This window comes from Moschus berezovskii, chromosome 10, assembly GCF_049115385.1.
Source record: "Moschus berezovskii isolate FMDL1 chromosome 10, NW_MosBer_1.0, whole genome shotgun sequence".
Classification (NCBI taxonomy): Eukaryota; Metazoa; Chordata; class Mammalia; order Artiodactyla; family Moschidae; genus Moschus; species Moschus berezovskii.
The window spans coordinates 17,406,234-17,434,203 of record NC_142469.1 but is presented as its reverse complement, the minus strand read 5'-3'; the positions used below and the strand labels follow the sequence as shown (position 1 = coordinate 17,434,203).

The window sequence follows — 27,970 nt, the reverse complement described above, 5'->3', positions numbered from 1 at the left end:
AATGTTTTGTGACACACGGAAATTATACGAACTCCAAATTCAGGGTCCACAGATAAATTTCTGTTGGCACACGAGCACGCTCCTGTTTCACACCATCTATGGCTGCTTGCATACTACAATGGCCAAGCAGCTGCAACCAAGACCACAGGCCAGCAAAACCTACTGTGCTGACCATCAGCCCTTTATAGAAAAAAGTTTACTGCCCCCTATAGTACGGTGTTCTTTTTAGGAAGATATATATTCTCCTTCCTCAAGGGGTGAGGAGTGAGGCTGAAGGCCCACTCCAGCCAGAATCAAAAAGCCATCAACAGAGACACCTGGCAATTAAAAAAAAAAATACAGACACACCTGGCCTCACGCCACAGGCCTGCGCTCACAAGGGAGGCACCAGGGCAGTGTGCATGCTGGGAGGTGCTCGGTACAACATAGCTGACATTCCCAAGTGTTTACTCTGTGCCAGGCACCGTGGTGAACGTCCTAAAGCAGTATACCACAGAAAATGGAAAAGAATAAAAAATTTTAAAACAAACCAAAAAAAGGAAAAAGAGTAGGGTGAAATTAATTTTAACAACATTTTATTCACTCAGTCATGTTCAGTCTTTGCGACCCATGGACTATAATCAACCAGGCTCCTCTGTCCGTGGAATTCTCCACGCAAGAATACTGGAGTGAGTTGCCATTCCCTTCTCCAATGGATCTTCCTGACCCAGGTACCAAACGGGCAGATTCTTTACCATGTGAGCTACTGGGAAGGCCCATATAACCAAAATATGACCAATAAATGTGTAATCAATATTTTTAAAATGAGTTTTTTAATTCATTTTTTATTGAAGGATAACTGCTTTACAGAATTTTGCTGTTTTCTGTCAAACCTCAACATGAATCAGCCATAGGTATACATATATCCCTCCCTCTTAAACCTCCCTCCCGTCTCCCTCCCCATCCCATCCCTCTAGGTTGATACAGAGCCCCTGTTTGAGTTTCCTGAGCCATACAGCAAATTCCCCTTGGCTCTCTATTTTACATATGGTAATGTAATTTTCCAGGTTACTCCTTCCATACATCTCACCCTCTCCTCCCCTCTCCCCAGGTCCATAAGTCTATTCTCTATGTCTGTTTCTCCACTGCTGCCCTGTAAGTAAATTCTTGAGCACCATTTTTCTAGATTCTGTTTATGTGCATTAGAATACAATACTTATCTTTCTCTTTCTGATTCACTTCACTCTGTATAATAGGTTCTAGGTTCATCCACCTCATCAGAACTGACTCAAATGCATTCCTTTTTATGTCTGAGTAATATTCCATTGTGTACACGTTCAATAACTTCTTTATCCATTCATCTGTTGATGGACATCCAGGTTGCTTCCACGTTCTAGCTATTGTAAATAGTGCTGCAGTGAACAATGGGATACATGTGTCTTTTTCAATTTTGGTTTCTTCAGGGTATATGCCTAGGAGAGGGATTGCTGGGTCATACGGTGGTTTTATTCCTAGTTTTTTAAGGAATCTCCCTACCATCTTCCACAGTGGCTGTTAACAATTTATATTCCCACCAAACTATTGAAATAATTATTATCCCACCATTCCCAAAACAAACTATCGATTTTTGCTACACTTTTTGGCACTAAAAGTATTCAAAATCCAGTGTGTATTTTATACTCACAGCTCATCTTTACATGCACAAGTCACATTTCAAGCTCAAAAACCACATGTGGCTAGTGGCTCCCAAAATGGACAGGGCGGCTCTAAGGCATCATCTCCTTTAACCCTCACAACAGAGTTTGAGGTAGGTACTTTATTGTTGCCTTTATGCAGATGAAGAAACTGAGACTAGATGAGATGAATGACCTTCCCAAGGCCACAGAGGTAGTAAGAAGCAGTGTAAGGGCCCAGTTCCAATGTGTCTGGTGAAGAAGTGAAAGTCGCTCAGTCGTGTCCGACTCTTTGTGACCTCATGGACTATACAGTCCACAGAATTCTCTAGGCCAGAATACTGGAGTAGGTAGCCTTTCCCTTCTCCAGGGGATCTTCCCAACCCAGGCATCAAACCCAGGTCTCCCACATTGCAGGCAGATTCTTTACCAATGAGCTATCAGGAACTGCAATGTGTCTAAGGAGTCCCCATTCGGACCCACTGTGTCTCCCAAACTGCATGGGACAGACCCAACTGGTTCTTCTAAAATATCAGTCCAAAAAGCCTCATGCTCCTTCCCTGTCATGCCTCTGCAGCTTACTGCACTCCCAAGTTAGTATCCTGACACACCCACTCTTCCATATTTTCTCTTATCCATGTGTTTTCGGATCAAGTCCCTATGTAGCCCTCCAGATGACCATCCATCTTCAAACCAACAGGCTCACTTGCAACATTCACACCACATTCCTGGCTCCCCTGCATGGCAGACACAGCTAACCCACCTGGTCTCTACTTCAGCAAACCCACACATTATTTGAAAGCAACAACATGGCGGTACTCCGAGTGGCCTCTGCCACCGACCTGAGTTGGCACGTGACGTGAAACCTGCTTTGCTTCCGTGTGAGGAGCATGAGAGAACCGGAACTTTGTGCAGTCACCAAACATCATGCCACCAATTTTGTGCCGTACACAATTTGGTGCCTAATGAATGAATGGAGTTCGCAAAATAGTAAATGCCCTGTCTTCACTATATTCCTGAGGAGCTTTAAAACATTATTTCAGCAAAAGTTAAATTTATGATACTAAATCATTTCTCCCTGTTACATTTTCATAAACGTAAACTTCTAACATCACGCTGCCAGAAGAAGCTACCAGGCGCTCGTAAAACACTTCCCTCCTTGTTTGTTTCCAAGCACTTAACCTCTCTGGTTTTCAGATTTTGATTCATGAATCATTTCTTCAGAACTAGAGACCCACAGACCAGCCACCAGCTCCCTACTCCTCCACCTCCACCAAATCCTTTCTGATCAGCTTCTTCAATCCCACTCTTGCAAAGGAAGCGAGGCAACTCCTGGATTCGCCTAAGGGGAACGAGGGCAGAAGAGACGCAGCCGGTCGAGGACCCACGATCATTCCGTCTCTTCCAGTTCTGTCACTGCACCTTTGGCATGAGGTCCTCTTAGCCTAGACCAGGACGTGAGGAGCCGCAAGCCCACGTCTCACACTTACAACCACAGGGAAAACAAAACGCCCTACCCATCCCCTCAAGCTTCAAACGAGGCATGCGTATGTGCCAAGTCGCTTCAGTCGTATCCGACTCTCTGCGACCCTATGGACTGTAGCCCGCCAGACTCCCCGGCCCACGGGATTCTCCAGGCAAGAACACTGGGGTGGGTTGCCATGCCCTCCTCCAGGGGATCGACCCAGGGACTGAACCCAGGTCTCCTGCACTGGCAGGTGGGTTCTTTACCTCTAGTGTCACCTGGGAAGCCCCAGGTGAGGCACACTTCACACAAACAGCTCCCTCTCGTCTCTGTTCTCCTGTACACCCTCCCCTGAGGCCAGGACTGGTATCCGCCCTTCTTGCATCCCGTAGCTCACAGTCCAGCAGGGACCCCGGTTAGGGCAGCACCAGGGAATACCTCCAGTGCTGTGTTTCTCTCCTCAGGGAGCCTCTACTTTTAACGTTTATCCCCTCTTTCTATAAAGAGATGACGGATCTGCACAATTTAGAGGTAATTATGGCAAGGTTTTCTAAAGCAGTATTTCAGTTTTATTCATCTCAAGCTGATACTTCAAAACATTTCTCTCTTCTATTTCTTTCTTATATCAAAGGAAAACGTACCCTTTTAACTATAACCCACTCCCCCGTGCTCCTGACCATGACTCCACTTCTTATGCTAAGTTATCTACCCCTGGCCTTTACCTCAGTGCTGTGGGGGGTCTTTTTAATATTTATGTGTTTACGTATTGGGGGCTGTGATAGGTCTCTGAGGCTGAGCGCAGGTTACCTCCAGCTGTGGTGCTAGGGGTTCTCCTGTTATAAAGCGTGGACTCCAGGGCTCGAAGGTCTCAGCAGCTGTGGCACACAGGCTCACCTGCACTAGGGTTTCCCTGGTGGCTCAGTTGGTAAGGAATCTGCCTGCAATGCAGGAGACCTGAGTTCAATCCCCGGGTCAGGAAGATCCCCTGGAGAAGGGAATGGCAACCCACTCCAGTACTCTTACCTGGAGAATTCCATGGACACAGGAGCTGGGCAGGCTACAGTCCCACGGGATCACAAAGAGTCAGACACCACTGTGCAATTTTCACTTTCACTTTTCATGTGGGATCTTCCCAGACCAGGGATCAAACCAGTGTCCCTTGCATTGTAAGGTGGAGTCTTAACCACTGGACCACCAGGGAAGCACCTCTGCTGTGTTTTTAAAGAGACAATCCACCTCTCGCCTTTCAACCGTCAAATTTCTACACGAGGGACATTTGGTCTTCCCGGTGGTGTACTACAAAGGTGATATTTGAATCAAAACCTGAAGCAGCTGAGTCATGAAGACGTCTGGCAGAGTGCATCACGGGGCCAGAGGTGAGTAAGTGCAGGGCCCTGAGGTGGGGGCACTCTTGCTGTGCTGCAGGACCTGCATGAAGGCCTGAGAGGCTGCAGAGCGGGGCGGGGTGGGGGGGGGGCGCGCGGGTGTGAAATGAGATCAGACAGATGGTGTAGGGTTTGCAGGCCATGAGCAGGCTGGAGGTAAGCTAATGCAGAGATGGGGAGTGACAAAATCTGGCCTGCTTCCTGGCCACTAGCCTGAGAACAGACTCCAGGGCGATATGTGTGGATGCATGCATGTGTGCTCGGTCATGTCCGACTCTGTGACCCCCTTGGACTGTAAGCCCACCAGGTTCCTCTGTTCAAGGGATTTTCCAGGCAAGAACACTGGAGCGGGTAGCCACTTTCTACTCCAAGGGATCTTCTCAACCCAGGGATCGAACCCTAGTCTCCTTCTTTGGCAGGCGAATTCTTTACCACTGAGCCACCTGGGAAGCCCCATAGAGCCATCAGTGAGGGCAGCAGGGAGCGGGGGAAAACAATCAAGGAGGCTACTGCAATCACTTTTCTAAAAGAAGAGTGGTTCTACATTTCCCCACCACCCATTTATTACTAAAAACTTGCTTTTGCTCCCAACCATCAACTTAAAAGCATTCATTCACTGGAGGCTCACCAATGCCTTTCTCTCTGTTCTTTTCTTCTCCGACCTTCTAGTACACTTCACAGTTAATAAAAGGAAGTTAATAAAAACTTCCTTCTCGGTACTTTTTCTTCCCTTGCCATCTGAGACATTTCAGCATCTCCAACCCATCCCTGTCTTGGCTGCTCACTGTCCAGCCATTTCACTGACTTCTCTTCCGCCTCCCAAGCTCCAGTCACCGGGCTGGTTCTTTCCATAAGCGTTATCTCTTGGGCATGCCACACCTTCCCACCAACATGTGGAATATGATCTGCCTCTATGAAAACAATGCCTTCAACTCTCTCCCTAGTTACAGTTTCAAAACTATCTGCTGGGCCTCTCCGCCAGGGTGTTTCCCCACACTCATCTAAAGCAGAGAGTAACATCTTTTCAGAAAACATACACACAAAGCTCTGTCTCCTCAGTCCTGCCACTCCCAGCCCCAGGCGGGCGCTTTCCTCTGGCACACCCTTCTCTCATCTGTGAAGTAACTGTTCCCACAAAGTGCCAAATATATCAGCAGAGGTGGAATGCTCATGAATGGACATCTGTACAGTTCTGCACGTAAAAAAATGTAACAGAACCAGGCAGAGGGTCACACACAAGAAGCACTACTTAACCAACCACACTGAACTTTCTAAAGAAATAAGAAATTTTTTAAAAAATGCAGCCTCTGCACTTTTAATATTACACTTTTCCTTCTGCCACCTCTGAAACTTCCTTCCTTCTGCCCTGCCCGCCCCACTCATTCTCGTTTCACATACAGCAAATAATCCATGTGTCAGTCACTCAGTCCTGTCCAACTCTTTGCAACCCTATGGACTGAAGCCTGTCAGGCTCCTCTGCCCATGGAATTCTCCATGAAAGCATACTGGAGTGGGTTACCATTTCCTCCTCCAGGGGATCTTCCAAACCCAGAGATCAAACCCAGGTCTCCAACGCAATAAATAATAAATTAGCAGGGGGAAATATTACTGGGAAAACAAGGGGTTCCAACATTGTAAAGTCTTCTTAACAGCATAATGGATCAAACAGCAACCCCGCCCAAATTCTTACAGGATCTGATTTCTGTTTCCACCACAAGCCCTCACTGACTCATTCCGTGTCAGAAGAAGAAGAGCAGAATGTGTTTAACTTGGAGTGTAAAGAATCAGTCTGTTCACTTTCAACGTCACTCCATCACCGATTCATAATCAAATGCCAAGACATGTTTTTCCATTGCATTAAATTAACACCAAGGTTGAGGGCTGGAGGCCGCCTGAAAGGCACACAGGGAAGTCTGGGCGGGGCCTTGCGCTGCCTTGAATCATCACAGACTTGCGAAGGCTTGCCTCTCACTCTCAGGCTTCCCGGTACTTGGTTGCTAACAATCCATGAGAATCGTTTTAACTGAAGTGCAGTTGTTCTCATTTTAGCACAGCTGAGACTCACTTGTGGTGGTTGCTCAAAATAAAGTTCAGATTCCCAGACATCACCCATGTCTTGAGAGGATGACCATGAATCTGCTTTTTGAATAAGTATGACTCACATTTTGAGAATCACAGCAATAGAATTTCTAAAACTAGCCTGGCCCCCAACCCACACAGAACCATTAGTCCATAAAGAGCAACTCCACCTTCAGCTGAAATACGAAACTAACGCAAAAATGCAGGTAAGCATTTTTCAACTTCTTAGTTAGCCATATTTTGTTTGTATCAGATAAAGCAACATTTGCAAATATATCCTAAGTCACACACAGTTCCCCATATGTCAGGACAGTTTCCTAGAATATAATGGAAAAAGCACTGGATGTAAATTTGGGGGCCTGTGATCTGTTTCCAGTTTCTGCCACCAAAAGGCATTTCACCTTGGGCAAGTCACCAGACACCACCCCTCAGTCTCCTCAGCCATGAACTAGGCGACTGACTTGGCTCATCTCCCCCAAATTCTACGGAGCTCAGACTAAATCGGGAGAGAGCTGGCACTGCAGCTTGCAACTCTTAGATCCAGATTAGATTTCATGAGATCCAACTCTGAACTACCACAAGCAAACGAGAAAAATGTTTTTCACAGAAGACTGATACCATATTGCATCAATATTCCAAAGTGGAACAAGCAAAACTTATCCCATGTTCTTCCAGGGGGTGGAAAACCTTCAAATTCAGAACCAACAGAACCATCACCTTCACATTCAGGCGATATATACCATTTACTGTGTTAATCCAGGAAAATTATTCTCTCTCAGCCTCAGTCTTCTCATCTCTAAAATGAAGATAATAGTGCCTTCCTCCTAGGGTTATTGAAGTTAAGATTGTGCATTAATCTCCACACTATAAGGAAACTCAGTACTTAATATGTTACATCCCGTCCCACCCCTTACTAGTGAGTGTCTTTTATAGAGTTCCCAGTTCAAGATCGTCCCAACATAAGACCAAGAATTGCCTCTGACATGATTGCTGCCACCATCTTCCAATAACAGCAGGTACCAGCTCCTTGAATAGGTCCTCGGTGTTTAAGTGCTCTAAACGTGTTTACCTCGTTTCTTCCTCACAATAACTGGGTAACTGGACAAAGCAGAAACCACAGCTCTTCAGATGATAAAACCGAAGCCCACAGACACACAGTCACCGACGGGAGGGCATCAGGTAGCCTGGCTGCAGAGCTCAAGCTCACTGTGACCACACTCTGGTCCTGCACTGTGTATACACGTAACACACAATACCAAAGACATGTGAATGAAGAACCCACACCCTTTAAAAATAATTCTCATGTCGCCACAAGTTCAAGCTGAGCTCTACTGGCACACTGCCTGTGAAAACCTTCCCTAGGAGACCTGCCCACATAGCACACTAATTCATCTATGCTCATAAAAACCACGGCACTGATTGTGATCCACCAGCCATGAAATGTAAGTTCGGGAGCTTTGTTTCCACCAGAAAGCCATCCAAACTGAACTGAATGATTTTTTAAGTTCTTCAGCTAACATCTTAAATTTTAAATATTGATTTCCCATCCCAGTGGATCAATATAGAAAACAAAAAAGCCCAGAGTCGATGGGAGAAGACAAAGAAGAATATGTCATCCTTAAAAAATAGGAGATAAACATCCCATTAACTCTCCAAGATTTTAGGGCAAGAAGACAAGGCAAGTTATTAAAGGATACAGACGTACACATAGAGTCCACCTCACCCGAACCCTTCCGTGGGAAGATGGAAGCAGGCTCGGTGTCGTAATTAAATAAGCAGTGCCTCCAGGCCAGGAGATGCCCTCCTGAGCACTCAACTCAAGTTTTTCTGTTTAGTCAAGATTTTCTGTTTAGTAGTTTTTTTTTTTTCTTTCCTCTTTTTTTTGGGGGAAGAGGGACAGAAAATAAATTTTATTAATTTGTTTTTAATTTTATTTTATATTGAAGTATCATTTATAAGCAATGTTATGTTAGTTTCAGGTGTATAGCAAAGTGATTTGGTTATACATATACAGGTATCTATTCTTTTTCAAATTCTTTTCCCATTTAGGTTATTGCAGAATATTGAGCAGAGTTCCCTGTGCTGTCAAAAAGTCTACAGACAATAAATGCTGGAGACGGTGTGGAGAAAACAGAGCTCTCCTACACTTCTGATGGGAAGTAAACTGGAGCAGCCACTAATGGAAAACAGTATGGAGATTCCTTACGTTTTTTTTTAATCTTTTATCAGGGGTATGTGAAACCAGTGACAATTCATTAGTGGAGGAAAAGGGTATATTCTTCATTATTTGAGGTAAATCTTATTCAGGAAAAACAATTAAAGTTTACAAATGAACATTTCATACTGTAAAAAGAGAACGGGAAATAAAATAGAAATTACGGTTTTTAAGGACATCAAAAATAATTCAATTACTTTACATGCTTTAAGAGTTGGTTCTCCAAAGCTGGAGGTATCACACACCCAGATTTCAGACTGTACCTAAAATCTATAGTAATCTGAATAGCAAAGTACTAGCATAAAATCCGTCTGTGAGGTCACATAGAGTCGGTCACGACTGAAGTGACTTAGCAGTAGCAGCAGCAGCAGCAGCAGCATAAAATCAGACACATTGATCAATGGAACAGGATACAGAGTCCAGAAATAAACCCACAACCTATGGTCAATTAACCTACAACAAAGAAGGTAACGATATATGATGGAGAAAAGACAGTCTCTTCAACAAATGGTGCTATGAAAACTGGACAGCTACATGTAAAAGAATGAGATTAGAATATTTCTTCACACCATAAAAAATGATAAATTCAAAATGCATAAAAGATCTAAAGCCAAGACCAGAAACTATAAAGCTCTTAGAAGAAAATACAGGCAGAACATGCTTTGACATAAATCGTAGCAGTATTTTATTGACTGTCTTCTAAGGCAAAAGAAATAAAAGCGAAGACAAATGGGACCTAAGTAAACATAAAAGCTTTTGTACAGCAAAGGGAAACAATGACAAAATGGAAGGACAACTTACTGAATGGGAGAAAATGTTTGCAAATGATATGACCAACAAAGGGCTGATATCCAAAACATAGAAGCAGCTCATACAATTCAACATCAAAAAGCAAATCAAAAAAGCGGGCAGAGGACCTCAACCGACACTTTTCACAGGAGACATACAGATGGCCAACAGGTGTTTGAAAAACTGCTCAACAATGCTAATTATTATAGAAATTATTATAGAAATAAAAACAAGGTACAACCACAAAAAAAAAAAAAAAAGAGTTGGTTCTCATTTATGACATGTGAATTCAAATGTTCTTAACATTTTTTTTTCTTGATTTGCTGTGAAACTCCTGGGCAACAACACAATAGAGGAAGAGGTAAAAGGCCGGAAGGTAAGAAATAAGGGGACAGACTCACTCTCCAACCAACAGATAGTCTGATTTGATTTCAAACCTCCATAGCTGCTCCATCTTCTCTCCTCTGGTAACTACTTCCCACTGAATTTTATCAATTATATTTACTCAACTAGTTGTTTTATACCACTCACCATAGAAATGATGATGATGGTGGTGGTTGTAATAACAAGTACACTTCCATGTCTGTTCTCTTAGAACTCCTCAAAGTTTATTAGAAGCACTTTTTTCTCAAGGGCTGTTGTTCACCAAAAAATAAATACATAAACATAATTGATCCCCTATAAATAAAAAACTGATATATTTACAAATGAATAAACTAACGGTAATGTAGTCCATGCTACTGGCCTCAAGGATGAAAATGTAAACAAAATTCTCCCCATAACTGCCAAACAAATAAGTGAGCTTTTCCTTGAGAACAAGCCATACTTTTCTGACTTTTTAAGGTTTGTGCTGTGCTGAGTCACTCAGTTGTGTCCGACTCTTTGTGACCCCATGGACTGTAACCCACCAGGCTCCTGTCCATGGGATTCTCCAGGCAAGAATACTGGAGTGGGTTGCCACAGCCCCCTCCTCCAGGGGATCTTCCCAACCCAGGGATCAAACCATCATCTCCCGCGTAGGCAGGTGGGTTCTTTAGGACTAGCACCACCTGGGAAGCCCATTAAGGTATATGCTGCGATTCAAATGCATTCTTCTTAAGGTGAAACACTGCCCTACCCAAGAAATTTCTAAGAACAGCCCAACTGCTAGAAACAGCCACTCAGAAACAGTCCCCCTCCTTACCCATCTCTGCTAGAAGGTGAAAGTGAAAGTGTTAGTCACTCAATTGTGTATAACTCTTTGGGACCCCATGGGGACTGCAACCCGCCAGGCTCCTCTGTCCATGGGATTCTCCAGGCAAAAATGCTGGAGAGGGGAGCCATTCCCTTCTCCAAGGTTATCTTTCCAACTCAGGGATCAAACCCGTATCTCCTTCATTGTAGGCCGATTGTTTACCATCTGAGCCACCAGGGAAGCTCAATCTTTTCTTGGCAGTAACCTCTTGGAGGCCTCCATGAGAAAATGATGAAATAAGCAGGCCTAAAATGTATTTAATTGCTTGTGTTTAGATTGCAAGGAATAAAAAGAATCCTAGGAAGATTCAGGCCCCATTAATTTAGAAAGTCCTTCTTGATCTACATATTGTTACAACTGGAGAAATCAGATAAAGCAAAGGATGTGAAGACAGAGAGGGAGAAATGTCTTGATCCTTAAGTCCTAACCTTACAGGAAGCATCTGTTCTGAGAGCAATGACTCACAACCCCTGATAACAAAGTTAACATTCTCCTTTGAAAGAGGGAGCATGCTTGCAATGGTATTTTCAATGAAACAGCCCCTGAAAGTAGTGCATTTTCTCTTTTATTTACCCATTAAGCTCCCAGCATAGTGTTGTCTGCCTCTCTTTAGCCTTGTGTTGCCTGCTGTGACTTGGTATTTCAGTATTTTCTTTAGCCATTATCCTAAGGCCAAGATTTCATCCATTTTCAGAATAAATATTCAATAATGCAAGAAGAGATTGGCCCCCATGTAAATATGAAATGATGCTTCTGGCATCTTCTTCTTCAATAGTATTTCTACTCACAATATTCACAGCTCTTGTTTGCCGCTGCTGCTAAGTCACTTCAGTCGTGTCCGACTCTGTGTGACCCCATAGACGGAAGCCCACCAGGCTCCCCCGTCCCTGGGATTCTCCAGGCAAGAACACTGGAGTGGGTTGCCATTTCCTTCTCCAATGTGTGAAAGTGAAAAGTGAAGTCGCTCAGTCATGTCCGACCCTTAGCGACCCCATGGACTGCAGCCTACCAGGTTCCTCCATCCATGGGACTTTCTAGGCAATAGTACTGGAGTGGCTTGCCATTGCCTTCTCCGAGCTCTTGTTTACTGAGTGTCTAACAGGTACTAGATACTGATTTTAACTTTACACTATCCCCATTTTATACATGAGGACACTGAGGCTAAGAGCATTTAAGTAACCGGCCTAAGATCACACAGCTAGTGCTAAGACTCAATCTTGTCTCTTAAGCACTAACATTTCCTCTCCAGGGACAAGGCCTTCCACTTTCCTGTCTTTCCTACTGCAAAACACCAAGTGACCTGGCCCCTGCACGCATCACCTCTTCCAGCTCCAAATTTACCTACCCAGTCAGTCAACTTCCCAATGCAGAAAGAATCTCAAATGCAGGTAAACTGATTTTATCTTACTTCATGATGGTATTAATTTCTCTCTGCTGGTAAAGGGTAAACATTTATATAATGAGATACTGTGGAATCTCACCCACCCTTCATTCTGTGCCCTTAAATTATCCTCTTAAAAGACAACTCTCAACATTATAGGAATTTATGCCTCAGTTTCTGGCCTATGACTAAACCTGTAATCATGCTTCTAGTTAACAGTGTTTACAGGTGGATGGTAGGAATACAGGTGATTTTGGTTTATTTTCTTTACTTACAGTGTTTGCCAGGTTACCAGCACTGGGCATATATTACTCTTTTAATTAGAAAAAATTAAGTGTTCGTTTCATTGTGGAAAATTGAATTTATATATTTAACTATTTACCCCTCAAAATTATTTTGCCCTTAGTATTGAAAAAGAAGATATTCATTGACCCAATTTAATCCTGGGCCTAGTTAGAACCCAAATTTAAAATAAAAGATGTGGGTTCTTTTACAAATGGCTCCGACTTTTACATTATTTTTCTTTTTTTTTTCTTGTCACTTAAAAAATTAAAACATATTCTATAAAACTAGATTTTAACTACAGTTCTTCTACTTCCCATGGGCCTACTTAGTAAAATCCTCTGTACCCAATAAAGACATATGGTTACACATGGTTTATATAAACCATATGCAAATATGGTCTTGTGTCAGACCTTTAACTATGCCCATTCCCTCTTCTGGGCACACACTGTCCTAGACTCCTGTGAAGCTCAGCGTGGTCACAAGAGGAGGGGTGATATGAGCCATGTCCAGGCCTGGCCCACAAGGACCTCCCACAGGAAGAACTCCACGTTCCTGCCCTGCAGACTTGGAAGCCACATACTGATGATGACAGAGCCACAAAGAGGAAGGAACCTGGGCCTCAGAACCTCCCCCTAGAAGAGCATCCCAGGAACATCACTTTGGACTCTACATGCGTAAAAAACAAAAGTGTATTGTGTAAGCCACTGAAAATGTGGGGCTTCTTCATGACCCTAACTAGCACATGGCTTTATTAGCAACTCCAATTATTAATGCAGATATACAGATGTGAGATTTGGACCATAAAGAATGCCAAATGCCAAAGAATTGATGCTTTTGAACTGTGGTGTTGGAGAAGACTCTTGAGAGTCCCTTTGACAGCAAGGAGATCAAACCAGTCAATCCTAAAGGAAATCAATTCTGACACTCATTGGAAGGACTGCTGCTGAAGCTGAAGCTCCGATACTTTGGCCACCTGATGCGAAGAGCCGACTCAAAGGAAAAGACCCTGATGCTGGGAAAGACTGAAGGCAGGAGAAGGGGACAGCAGAGGATGAGATGGTTGGATGGCATCACCAACTCAATGGACCTGAGTTTGAGCAAACTGTGGGAGATAGTGAAGGGCAGGGAAGCCCAGCATGCTGCAGTACATGGGGTCGCAAAGAGTCAGACATCACTGAGCAACTGAACAACAATTATTACCGCAGAAGGAGCTCTGCTGTGTATCTTACCTTTTTCAAAGACTCCTTCTGCTTCCAGGACAGAGACCGTGCGGTTCGCTGCCGTCTTCATCAGTTCCGCCTTCACGGTGACCTGTGAGGGGCTGTGTTCCAGAAGCTCCACCCCAATGGTCACATTTCCTCCCGGCCTGATGATCCCAGGGACTGTCACCAGAAACCTGGGCCTAGAGAGTTTCCAACAACAAGAGAAAAATGAAGTTTCTTATCCTCACATCTTCATTCTTTTGAGATCCTCAAATTTCACAGATGGTGAGATAGATTCCCTATACAGTCTCAACTGTAACTGTTTCAATTAATGTGGCCCCACTGCTCCACTTAGCAACTGCACTGAAAGCCTGTTGGAAAAACAATCATTCCCTTAAATCAATCTTTGTCCTGTTTTATTGAGATAAAACTGACATACAGCACTGTACAAGTTTAAGGTGTACAGATAACAATTTGACTTACACATGTTATGAGATGATTATCACAATAAATTCAGTGAACAATCATCACCTCACATAAGAAATTAAAGAAATAGAAAAAATACTTATTTTTTCCTTGTGATCAGAACACTAAGGATTTACTCACTTCATAACGTTCATTTATAACATACAACAGTGTTAATTATATTTATCATGTTGTACATTCCCATAAATCAATTTTAATGCAGTAATGCATGCACTGCTAGAGGATGGCCTGTGTTAGTATTTCCATTTTATAAACCTCAAATAGCACAGGATAGCTTACACTGAGACATGTAGAAGTTATTGGCAAAGTACAAGCCTCTAAACTTTATAGAAGACATCATCCCAGGGTAATTATTTTTTCTTGGCTTAAATACACACACACAGAGACACACACACATGGATTTTGCTTGTTTCTTATTCAAACCTTTATGTTTGGGCATCTACCCAAGAAAATATCATCTAATCAACATCACTGATTAAAATATACCATCTGAAACTAAACTGTCGGCGGTGACATTTCCAGGTGGATCAGAGCACAAAAAATTGCTAGAAGAGCACTTTCTCTGCCCAAACCAGGGATTAGGGCTACAGGGCAAAACCCTCTGAGGGGGAAGGAAGTGTATTCCATTACTTAAGTGTCTCACGGGTTATCTTCCTACAAAGTCTGCACCTGAACCCATACTTAACCACCTCGGCCACACCTTATCATTGCTAAAGATGAGACAGCTTGTTTAGAAAAAATATGCATGCATGTCTTTAAAAGAAGGCACATTACGGGGGGGGGGGGGGGCGCAAAAAGTCGAAACAAGCTCAGAGGGAGCGTGGACTGAAAATAAAAAGTCTTCAGAAAGCAGTCCTGGCCGGAGACGCTTAAACAACCTCGTGGGTGGAGAAAGTTAACTGTCCCCGGGAGGACCGAGCTGAAGCGATGCAGGCTCAAATCTCCAGGCCGAGGTCCGGCTGCGGACCCCCGCTCCCCGCCCGCCCCGCGCGCCCCGCGCTCCTACCCGGGGACGGCGGCCAGCGCCGCGCTCCACACGCAGAAGAGGCGGGCGGCGGTCAGGAGCCGGGGGCCCAGCATCTCGGCGCTGTCTGCGCGGCGGCCGCGGGCTCCCGAGGAAATACGCGGGCCGCGCGGGGTGTGGCCTGCCACCGCCTCCCGGCTGCGCCCAGACTCCCGGCTCAGCAGTGAGCGCTGGGCGCGCCCGCCGGCCGGGCGAGGGCTCCAAGCCGGGCCGGGGCGCGGCGGCTCCACCCCTCCCGCCGCATCGGCGCGGCGCTCCTCGGCGCCCCGGCCGACACCGCAGACCCGGGCTGGAGGCGGGAGGCGCGAGGCCCGCCCGAGCTGGCGCGGCCGCCCCGCTCCGCCCCCCGGCTCCGCGGGCTGTTTACACGAGCGCTCCGCCGGCGGTGCCCGGGGGGCGTAAACAGGCCCCTCCTTGTGCGGAGAAAATGCACGGCCGCCCTGGGAGGTGGGAAAAACCAGTCACTGTCCTCCAGACTGTGAGTCAGGATCTGAGAGAAAATGGCAAACACACGCCAAACAGGGGTGTATTTTCTGGTAGCCGTTGGATGTATATGAATCAATAAGCCCGGGAGAAAACTTTTCTCCCCGCTTGAAACAAAAAGTCACGTATACTGTTTGCCTCTCCAGGAAAATGTGGGTTTCTCGGTTTAAAAAAAATGGGAAGAAAATTCTGGCACGTGTGAGAGTGAAGTGCTGCTCCTTGAAGCTCTGAGAAGCAGCTGTGTGGGGAGATGCTCCATACTCTGGGCTGCCGCGGAACACTTCGGCTACAGAAGGTATTCATTAGCACCGTGAAGCTTGGAGCAATTTGTTTAAACATAAGGTTAGGGCGGCTCTCCTGTCCCCAAAGGCAGGCCCGTGGCCCAGGGGTGGCCCGCAGCTCCTGAGCCCCAGCTCCTGGGTCCTGGCTTGGCTGCAGCTCCTTCCCGACTCCTTGGCACTCTCACCATCTTCGGATGACTCAGGTTTCACCATGACTACACCATAAAAGCGGGGAACTGCCAGAAACCGTTGGAAAACGGGCACATTCAGTCCCTGACAACTTCAAGTTTCTAATTCATGGAGAAAAGTTTCAGCTGGTGACAGTTTAATTCAGGGCAGAATGCAAAAAGAAAAGAGGTCATCGGAAGGTTGTCTCTTCACAGATCTCCGTGCTAAATAAGGGAAAGTAGCACCTAGACAAACTGTGGTTTGGGAGTCCAGGAACTTGCTTGCCTCCCTTTCCTGTTCCGCCCTTTTTCACCCTGCTGAGCGGCTTGCAGAAGTCCCTGTGTCCTCATGGCTCCTCCACGCTCCTATCTTTAGTGGCTGACTTCCTGTGCAGCCAGGGTTGGGTAAAGTGAAAAGGGTTGAAGTGGATCAGTGGGTACACACGCTGTCCCTGACATGGCTGTTAACGCCTGTTTGGTCTCCTCACCCCTGTAGGGGTGAGTGTGGGCTCTGTCCCAGTCTATATCAGTGCTCCTCAAGCTCTAATGTGCGTGAGAATCACAGTAAAATGCAAATCCTGATGCAGCAGGTCTGGGATACAGACTGAAATTCTACTTCATTTTAGCATACTGTGGGTCACAGAGGATCTACAGATAGACTCAGTCTTTGATGAGAAACGGAAACTGGGAAACTGGAGAAAATTCTTTCCAAGCTTCACTTCAGAAGATGGATCAATCTATTCAGGTTCATTCTAGAGGCAGGCAGATACAAGAAGGACTCCAAAAAATTAGTTGATAATGTTGCATCCCCAGAAGATGTTGAGAAAAGTTTAGAACCACCTTGCTGTTTTATAAAATGAAGTCTGTGCATATTTTAAATTGATGTAACCTCCCTGCTGATGCCTTCCTTCTCACAATACACACAAGAAGCTTAACCATGCAGAAATTTGGCCATGTAGATTTGCACAAATGAGGCACAGACTGGGCTTCCCAGGTGGCACTAATGGTAAAGAACCCATCTGCCAAAACAGGAGACATAAGAGACACAGGTTCAATCCCTGGATTGGGAAGATCCCCTGGAGGCAGGCACAGCAACCCACTCCAGTATCCTTGCCTGGAGAATCCCACGAACAGAGGAACCTGGAGGGCTACAGCCTATGGGGTCACAAACAGTCAGACACGACTAAAGCAACTTAGCATGCACACACACATACATTATATATATATGCACTGAAGAAAGATTTGAAGGATATTCATCAAAATGTTATCCATATCCAGGCAATTACCTGGACCTGCCAAACACTCTACGTATATAAATATATATAACTTTTAAAAATAAAACAATAAAAATGGTATTGTTTTAGTAAGTAGTCTTTAAGGGAGCATCTTAGAAACTCTTTGGAATAAAATTCATTAATCTTGACACAAAAAACCTATGTATGTTTCTCCCATGAAAACTGAATGGCCTTTGGCATAAGAACCTCACGCTGTTCCCATGTCCCCCCGACATGTCTTTAGCACGTGGTTCATTGAGAAAAGCAGAATCAATAGGAGACAAATCCTACGCAATTATGGGAGCTTGTGGAGCAGCTGTTGATTCTGCATCTAGTATTGATTGGAAGTCACTCTCAGTCAGCCAGGGAAAAAAAGCTACATGTGAAACACAACAAGGAAACATGAGGGTGAACTGGAACGCACGTGTCTATTAACACCTCCAACTCTGATGTCACGGGCAAACTGCAGGAGAAGCCAGCTAAATATGTACTTGGCCCAGAATTCAGAAAAGCTCAAGGAGAAGACCCCCTGAGAAGCAGAGGACCTTGGGCCCTACTGCCGCCCCACACCCGCCAAGTCAGTTAACACAGCAGTAACAGTCTGGGCTGGTGGCCAATGCCTAGCGCCCTGCACCGACCGTCAGAGTGAAAAATATGACTTCTGCTTCAAGCTGGCTTCCAAATTCACATAAAGTGTCTCTTGTGGCCAACACCAACTTATAACCATACAGGGAGGGGAATTCTGAGAAATTTAGCTTCATCTTAGATAATCTGGCACAGTACGAAGCTACCAAAGTCCATGCCTCATCAGCTTGGCTTCTGAATATACCCATTTTAACCATATTTAACTTCAACAAGAGACGGAAAATTCATGCTTTCCCCCAACATGATGCAACTATCCCTCACAGAACCATAAAAGACCTTCTCGCCAAAAGAGTATACAAAGTCCTCAACTGTTTTTGGACATTATCGGTGCCTTTTCTAGCTGAATCACATTCTCCCTTTGAGAGCCTGTAACTTTAAACCTAAGGTTTAAGATTCAGTTCAGTTCAGTTCAGTCGTGTCCGACTCTTTGCGACCCCATGAATCACAGCACGCCAGGCCTCCCTGTCTATCACCAACTCCCGGAGTTCACTCAAACTCATGTCCATCGAGTCGGTGATGCCATCCAGCCATCTCATTCTCTGTCGTCCCCTTCTCTTCCTGCCCCCAATCCTTCCTAGCATCAGAGACTTTTCCAGTGAGTCAACTCGTCGCATGAGGTGGCCAAAGTATTGGAGTTTCAGCATTAGCATCAGTCCTTCCAATGAACACCCAGGATTGATCTCCTTTATTTTTTTTTTAACTTTTTTTTTATTGGTGGCTAATTATTTTACAATATTATATTGGTTGGTTGGACTGGTTGGATCTCCTTGCAGTCCAAGGGACTCTCAAGAGTCTTCTCTAGCACCACAGTTCAAAAGCATCAATTCTTCAGCAATCAGCTTTCTTCACAGTCCAACTCTCACATCCATACATGACCACGGGAAAAATCATAGCCTTGACTAGACGGACCTTTGTTGGCAAAGTAATGTCTCTGCTTTTTAATATGCTATCTAGGTTGGTCATAACTTTCCTTCCAAGGAGTAAGCGTCTTTTAATTTCATGGCTGCAATCAGCATCTGCAGTGATTTTGGAGCCCAAAAAATAAAGTCTGACACTGTTTCCACTGTTTCCCCAAGGTTTAAGATTAACTGCTATTAATATATATTAGATGGTAGAAAATTGAGAAGGGGAAGAAAAATATTAGTTTATATATACAATATTAATATTATATTATAAGTAATATTTATATAATACATATATAGCATATAATATATAGATTAATATGGTAATATTAATTATTAATATTAATGCAATATACAGTGATAATATATTAATACATACTATATAATTGATTGATATATTGATACCATAGTAATATTTATTTTATTATATATTACTATATTAGTAATGTTATAATACTATATATTATTATAAATGCTAATGATAATAAAAATATTCTATATATTATATTTATAATATAATTTTGCATGGTCAGTCACTAAGTACTGTCCGACTCTTTACAACCCCAGGGACTGCAGCCCACCAGGTTCCTCTGTCCATGGAGTTTCCCAGGCAAGAATATTGGAGTGGGTTGCTATTTCCTTTTCTGGGGATCTTCCTGTCACAGGAATTGAACCCGCATCTCCTGCTTAGCAGGCAAATTCTCTACCACTGAGCCACCTGGTAATTTTAGCCCCTAAATAGTAATATATATTATATATAAATATAAGATATTTAAATATTGGTTAATATATATTAACCAATATTTTTCCTTCCCCCTCTCATTTCTCTACCATCTAATGTGTGTTAAAAGCAGTTAAGCTCATGCCTCAGAAATGAAGTGTGTATGTATATATATAATATATACATACATATATATGAAAGCGAAAGTGACTCAGTTGTGTCCGACTCTTTGTGATCCCATGCACTAAACAGTCCGTGGAATTCTCCAGGCCAGAATACTGAAGTGGGTAGCCTTTCCCTTTTCCAGGGGAATCTTCCTAACCCAGGTATCCAACCCAAGGTCTCCCGCACTGCAGGCAGATTCTTTACCAGCTGAATCACAAGGAAAATATGTATATATATCCGTTCCGTTCCGTCGCTCAGTCGTGTCCGACTCTATGCGACCCCATGGACTGTAGCCTACCAGGCTTCTCCGTCCATGGGATTCTCTAGGCAAGAATACTGGAGTGGGTTACCGTTTCCTTCCCCAGGGGATCTTCCCGACCCAGGGATCGAACCCGGGTCTCCCGCATTGGAGGCAGACGCTTTAACCTCTGAGCCACCAGGGAAGCCCATGTATATATATACTTTGATATATATAAGAATATATACATGTATATCAAAACAAGAAAGAACTGCAAGTAGCTATTACAGTCTATTTCTGCTACTCGTCACAAGCTTGTATTTACAACTACCTTCTACTACCTATACCTCTGCTCTCAGTAATCACCTAGGCTGGCACGGCTCTCTGCATGGTGGAGTGACCTAGATCTTCACTCCTGAAGGGTCTGAACCATTTCAGTCCTCTACATATTATGTTGTTGTTTTCTATTGATTTTTAACCACAGGACCTGGGGAGACTGAGAGATGCCCCAGTATATCTTCTGCATTCCAGAAATACTCCTTACTTCCACTGTGTAATGGCAACTCCTCGACAATCAAGAGCATTCAGTCACTCCAGCCGGTAAAGCGACCACTTGTGTGGCCACTGTTTTACTGGCATGAGGAGCCCCAAGTGGCCAGGCTCAGCTGCCAGTTTAACCGAACTGCTGCAGTGTCACCCAGTGGAAACATTCCTCTCTTGGGAACTCAGAACTCTAAACCGGCAGAGTCTGATGTGGAAATAAGAAGCAAAAATTTCAGCAGTGGTCACTAGGGGTAATAGAGGAGCCACTCTCATTTCCACCCTCTGTTCTCATACCAGTGAGGCTGGTTTCGGGAGAAACATTGAAAGAAACATTAGTTACTGATTTACAGCATAGTGTACATCCTCAAGTCTGTTGCTGATTTTTACACGTTCAAACTGTATAACATTTAAGAAATATTATGTATGAAATGAATGTTTACTTACATTTATCTTCTCTTTGAGAACTATTTAGATAGAATCCTCCACAGAATACCAGAATCTTTCTAACTCAAAGCAGAAGAGGAAATTCTGGTCCACTGGAAGACAAGAAATGATATTGAAATTAACTAGGAATAATAATAATGAGGCTTGTTCTTAACTTTCTTTGGGAGATTTCAAAATTTAAAATTAGAATTTTGTGTACCACCAAATTATCAAACAAGAGTGGAGAAAGAATGAAAACATTTTCAGAAATGGAATGGCTTTGGAACTTTGCTTCAGTAAACTCTTTTTAGGAAGTTACTTTAGGAGGACCTATTTAGCAAACCAATGATAGAAGCCAAGAAAAAGGAAGACATGAGAATCAGGAAAAAGTATATATAACCCCAGAGAGCAATGACCAGAGAAGTTCCAACAAAAAGTAAAATTCCAAGAATAAGGCCTCGAGGGTAAAAGGGACCTGAATAGAATAGATAAATGTGATGGGAAACTGGGGAGAAAACTGAGGCTATGATAATGTAAAACTGTGTAACGATGGGAAGGAAACTCAGAAACTCTAGGGAAAAGAAAAAAAAAACTAGATACAAAAGGAAGTGTAACCATAATTCATTAGTTGGGTCTGTAGTGAACAAGAATTACATAAAGTTATGTATGGTTTACTTATTTATAACTTAGAATCAATCCTGTGAAAGGGGAGGTATTAAACTCTATCCTGCTTTCCCTACATGAACTCTATCACTGGTAACCAAATAGGAGACACGGGAAAATCTCTCGTTTCAAAAGTTTTCCAGCCAGTAAAACATAAAACGTATGTTAGAATTAGCACCATATCACAGCCCTTGGTGAATTAATAGATCTAGATCAGAGCCCTGGTGACTCAGAGGGTAAAGCGTCTGCCTACAATGTGGGAGACCCGGGTTCGATCCCTGGGTCGGGAAGATCCCCTGGAGAAGGAAATGACAACCCACTCCAGTACTCTTGCCTGGAAAATCCCATGGACTGTGAAGCCTGGTAGGCTACAGTCCATGGGGTCGCAAAGAGTCAGACACGACTGAATGACTTCACTCACTCAGACCAGTGCTATACAATAGAATCTTCAGTGAGGATGGAAATGTTCCATATCCACCTCAGTACTGTAGCCATGAGCAACATGAGGCTACTGAGCACTGGACATGTGGTTGGCATTCCCAAGACACTGAGATTTTTATTTCATTTTAATTAATTTAAATTTAAAAAGCAAGCAACATGTGACTTCTCTATTGGATCATGTGGGCCTAAACCATAACGATAAAGGGCTGCTACAGGATATATCCAGATACCCTGTCTCCCTACAGAAGAACCTAGAACCATCTAAGTGGTCTTGTCAAAAGACTGAACCTGAATCTCATTCCAATTTGCAAAGAAATATAGGGGAACATATTAAATACCTCAGAGTTGTTGTTATTTAGTCACCAAGTCCTGTCTGGCTCTTTGTGACCCCATAGGCTGCAGCAAGCCAGGCTTCCCTGTCCTTCACTATTTCCCAGAGTTTGCTCAGAATCATGTCCATTGAGTCAGTGTTTTCCAATGAGTCGGCTCTTGACCTCAGGTGGCCAAAGTACTGGAGCTTCAGCTTCAGCGTTAGTCCTTCCAATGAATATTCAGGGTTGATTTCCTTTATGATTAACTAGTTTGATCTCCTTCTCCAGTACTCTTGCCTGGAAAATCCCATAGATGGAGGAGCCTGGTAGGCTGCAATCCATGGGGTCGCTAAGAGTTGGACACGACTGAGCAACTTCACTTTCACTTTTCACTTTCATGCACTGGAGAAGGAAATGGCAACCCACTCCAGTGTTCTTGCCTGGAGAATCCCAGGGACAGGGAGGCCTGGTGGGCTTCCATCTACGGGGTTGCACAGAGTCGGACATGACTGAAGCAACTTAGCAGCAGCAGCAGTTTGATCTCCTTGCTGTCCAAGAGGCTCTCAAGAGTCTTCTCCAACACCACAGTTTGAAAGCATGAGTTCTCTGACACTCAGCTTTCTTTATAGGTCAACTCTCTCACATCCATACATGACTACTGGAAAACCATATAGCTTTGACTAGACAGACCTTTGTTGGCAAAGTGATGTCCCTGTTTTCTAATATGCTGTCTAGGTTTGTCATAGCTTTCCTTTAAAGGAGCAAGTGTCTTTTAATTTCAAGTCCGCAGTCACTGTCCACAGTGATTTTGGAGCCCAAGAAAAGAAAATCTGTCACTGCTTCCAATTTTTCCCCTTCTATTCTCCATGAAGTGATGGAGCTGGATGCCATGATCTCAGTTTTTTTAATGCTGAGTTTTAAGCCAGCTTTTCCACTCTCCTCTTTCACCCTCTTCAAGAGGCTTTTTAGTTCCTCTTCACTTTCTGCTATTAGAGTGTTATCATCTGCATATTTGAGGCTGTTGATATTTCTCCTGGCAATCTTGATTCCACCTTGTGACTCACACAGCCAGGGATTTCTCATGACGTACTCTGCATCTAAGGTAAATAAGCAGGGTGACAATACACAGCCTTGACGTGCTCCTTTCCCAGTTTTGAACTGTCCTTTGTTCCACGTTCAGTTCTGCTGTTTCTTGACTTGCATGCAGGTTTCTTGGGAGACAGGTAAGGTGGTCTGATATTCTCATCTCTTTAATAATTTTCCACAGTTTGCTGTGATCCACACAAACGCTTTAGCATAGTCAATGAAGCAGATGTTTTTTCTAGAATTCTCTTGCTTTTTCTATGATCCAACAGATATTGGGAATTTGATCTCTTGTTCCTCTGCCTTTTCTAAATCCAACCTGAACATGTGCAAGTTCTCTATTCATGTACCACTGATGCCTAACTTGAAGCATTTTGAGCAGAACCTTGCTAGCATGTGAAATGAGCACAACTGTGCGGTAATTTGAACGTCCTTTGGCATTGCTTTTCTTTAGGATTGAAATGAAAATGGCCTTTTCCAGTCCTGTGCCCACTGCCAAGTTTTCCAAAATTGCTGACATATTGAGTACAACACTTTAACAGCATCATCTTTTAGGATTTTAAATAGCTCAGCTAGAATTCCATCACTCCTACTTGCTTTGTTCATGGTAATGCCTCTTAAGGCCCACTTGACTTCACATTCCAGGATGTCTGGCTCTAGGTGAGTGACCACACCACTGTGGTTATCCAGGTCATTAAGACATTTTTTGTACAGTTCTCCTGTGTATTCTTGCCACCTCTTCTTAATATCTTCTGTTTCTGTTAGGTCCTTACCTTTTCTGTCCTTTATTGTACCTATCTTTGCATGAAATGTTCCCTTGCTATCTCCAATTTTCTTGAGGAGATCTCTAGTCTTTCCCATTCTATTGTTCTCTATTTCTTTGTATCATTCACTTAAGAAGGCTTTCTTATCTCTCCTTGCTATTCTCTGGAACCCTGCATTCAGTTGGGCTCATCTTTCCCTTTCTCCCTTGCCTTTTGCTTCTCCTCTTTCCTCAGCTATCTGTAAAGCCTCTTCAGACAACCACTTCGCCTTCTTATATTTCTTTTTATTTTGGGGTGGTTTTGGTCACAAGGCTGTGATCCATGAAGGGGAAAATACCTCAGGGATGTATTAGCAAAATCTAGGCTGTGGGATGTTTTATCAAACAATCTAATTTTTTCAACAAATAAATTTTAAGGAAAAATAAAGATAACCGAAAGAAACTATAGGTTTAAAGAGACTTAAAAGACAACATTAATGACAATGTACGAATATTATTTGGCTCCAGATCCAAACAGAACACTGGTAAAATAATTATTCCATTTTGAAACAGTTGAAATTTTGCATAGTGACTAGGTATTAAAGACCTGTTATTAATTCTTCAGGCTGGAAATATAGTCTTAAGTAGAGTTCCAGAAAAACAGCTATTTCTGTTTTATTGAGTACGCCAAAGCCTTTGACTGTGTGGACCACAACAAACTGAAAAATTCTTAAAAAGATGGGAATACCAGACCACCTTAGATGCCTCCTGAGAAATCTGTATGCAGGTCAAGAAACAATAGTTGGAACTGGACACAGAACAACAGATGGTTCCAAATTGGGAAAGGAGTAAGTCAAGGCTGTATATTGTCACCTTGTATTTAACTTATATGCAGAGTACATCATGAAAAATGCTGGGCTGGATGAAGCACAAGCTAGAATCAAGATTGCTGGGGGAAATATCAATAACCTCAGACATACAGATACACCACCCTTATGGCAGAAAGAGAAGAAGAACTAAAGAGCCTCTTGATGAAAGTGAAAGAGAAGAGTGAAAAATTTGGCTTAAAACTCAACATTCAAAAAACTAAGATCATGGCATCTGGTCCCATCACTTCATGGCAAATAGATGGGGAAACAACGGTAACAGTGAGAGATTTTATTTTGGGGAGCTCCAAAATCACTGAAGATGCTGACTGCAGCCATGAAATTAAAAGATGCCTGCTCCTTGAAAGAAAAGCTATGACCAACCTAGACAGCATATTGAAAAGCATAGACATCACTTTGCCAACAAAGGTCCATCTAGTCAAAGCTATGGTTTTTCCAGTAGTCATGTATGGATGTGAAAGTTTGGACTATAAAGAAAGCTGATCGCAGAAGAATTGATGGTTTTGAACTGTGGTGTTGGAGAAGACTCTTGAGAGTCCCTTGGACTGCAAGATCATCAAACCAGTCAATGGATAAGGAAATCAGTCCTGAATATTCACTAGAAGAACTGGTGCTGAAGCTGAAACTCCAATACTATGGCCACCTGATGCGAAGAACTGACTCACTTGAAATGACCCTGATGCTGGGAAAGATTAAAGGCAGGAGGAAAAGGGGCCGACAGAGGATGAGATGGTTGGATGGCATCACCAACTTGATGGACATGAGTCTGATCAAGCTCTGGGACTTGGTGATGGACAGGGAAGCCTGCCATGCTGCAGTTCATGGGGTTGCAAAGAGTTGGATATGACTGAGCAATTGAACTGAACTGATAATTTTAAAAGTGTTTTTATCTTCTAGAAATATATATTGAAAAAAATAAATACTTCCTGAAATAATTGTGAGTGAAATTTGTGATATCTGGGATTTGCTTCAGAAACCAATTCACACACATTCAGTTCAGTTCAATTCAGTTGCTCAGTCGTGTCCAACTTTCTGTGATCCCATAAATCACAGCACATCAGGCCTCCCTGTCCATCACCAACTCCCAGAGTTCACTCAAACTCATGTCCATCGAGTCGGTGATGCCATTCAGCCATCTCATTCTCTGTCGTCCCCTTCTCCTCCTGCCCCCAATCCCTCCCAGCATCAGAGTCTTTTCCAGTGAGTCAACTTGTCACGTGAGGTGGCCAAAGTATTGGAGTTTCAGCTTTAGCATCAGTCCTTCCAATGAACACCCAGGACTGATCTCCTTTAGGATGGACTGGTTGGATCTCCTTGCAGTGAAAGGGACTCTCAAGAGTCTTCTCCAACACCACAGTTCAAAAGCATCAATTCTTCGGCGATCAGCTTTCTTCACAGTCCAAATCTCACATCCATACATGACCACTGGAAAAACCATAGCCTTGACTAGACGGACCTTGGTTGGCAAAGTAATGTCTCTGCTTTTTAATATGCTATCTAGGTTGGTCATAACTTTCCTTCCAAGGAGTAAGCATCTTTTATTTCATGGCTGCAATCAGCATCCTCAGTGATTTTGGAGCCCAAAAATATAAAGTCTGACACTGTTTCCCCATCTATTTCCCATGAAGTGATGGGACCAGATGCCATGATCTTCATTTTCTGAATGTTGAGCTTTCAGCCAACTTTTTCACTCTCCTCTTTCACTTTCATCAAGAGGCTTTTTAGTTCCTCCTCACTTTCTGCCATAAGGGTGGTGCCATCTGCATATCTGAGGTTTTTTATATTTCTCTCAGCAATCTTGATTCCAGCTGTGCTTCTTCCAGCCCAGCGTTCCTCATGATGTACTCTGCATATAAGTTAAATAAGCAACCTTGACATACTCCTTTTCCTATTTGGAACCAGTCTGTTGTTCCATGTAACTGTTGCTTCCTGACCTGCATACAGGTTTCCCAAGAGGCAGGTCAGGTTGTCTGGTATTCCCATCTCTTTCAGAATTTTCCACAGTTTATTGTGATCCACACAGTCAAAGGCTTTGGCATAGTCAATGAAGCAGAAGTAGATGTTTTTCTGGAACTCTCTTGCTTTTTCCATGATCCAGCGGATGTTGGCAATTTGACCTCTGGTGCCTCTACTTTTTCTAAAACCAATTTGAACATCTGGGAGTTCACGGTTCACGTATTGCTGAAGCCTGGCTTGGAGAATTTTGAGCATGACTTTACTAGCGTGTGAGATGAGTGCAACTGTACAGTAGTTTGAGCATTCTTTGGCATTGCCTTTCTTTGGGATTGGGATGAAGACTGACCTTTTCCAGTCTTGTGGCCACTGCTGAGTTTTCCAAATTTGCTGGCATATTGAGTGCAGCACTTTCACAGCATCCTCTTTCAGGATTTGAAATAGCTCAACTGGAATTCCATCACCTCCACTAGCTTTGTTCGTAGTGATGCTTTCTAAGGCCCACTTGACTTCACATTCCAAGATATCTGGCTCTAGGTTAGTGATCACAACATCAGGATTATCTTGGTCATGAAGATCTTTTTTGTACAGTTCTTCTGTGTATTCTTGCCACCTCTTCTTAATATCTTCTGCTTCTGTTAGGTCCATACCATTTCTGTCCTTTTTCGAGCCCATCTTTGCATGAAATGTTCCCTTGGTATCTCTAATTTTCTTGAAGAGATCTCTTGTCTTTCCTATTCTGTTGTTATCCTCTATTTCTTTGCATTGATCACTGAGGAAGGCTTTCTTATCTCTCCTTGCTATTCTTTGAAACTCTGCATTCAGATGCTTATATCTTTCCTTTTCTCCTT

The 27,970-nt window shown here is 43.4% G+C and overlaps 1 protein-coding gene across 2 annotated transcripts in view; it reads right to left on the bottom strand.

The window, feature by feature from the left end:
* The window catches only part of CD109 (CD109 molecule), a 164,194-nt gene that overhangs the window by 124,291 nt on the left and 11,933 nt on the right, over positions 1-27,970 (bottom strand). Inside the window, exons 2-3 of one of the 2 annotated variants that reach the window (XM_055433780.2) lie at positions 21,061-21,152; positions 13,715-13,887 (exon numbers count right to left, since the gene is read on the bottom strand). In XM_055433780.2, coding sequence (XP_055289755.2) covers positions 13,715-13,887; positions 21,061-21,062 — 175 coding nt within the window. In that variant the 5' untranslated portion in view covers positions 21,063-21,152. Of the gene's footprint in view, positions 1-13,714; positions 13,888-15,179; positions 15,482-21,060; positions 21,153-27,970 lie in introns of those variants that run through there. The other variant, XM_055433779.2, reaches the window with a different exon arrangement.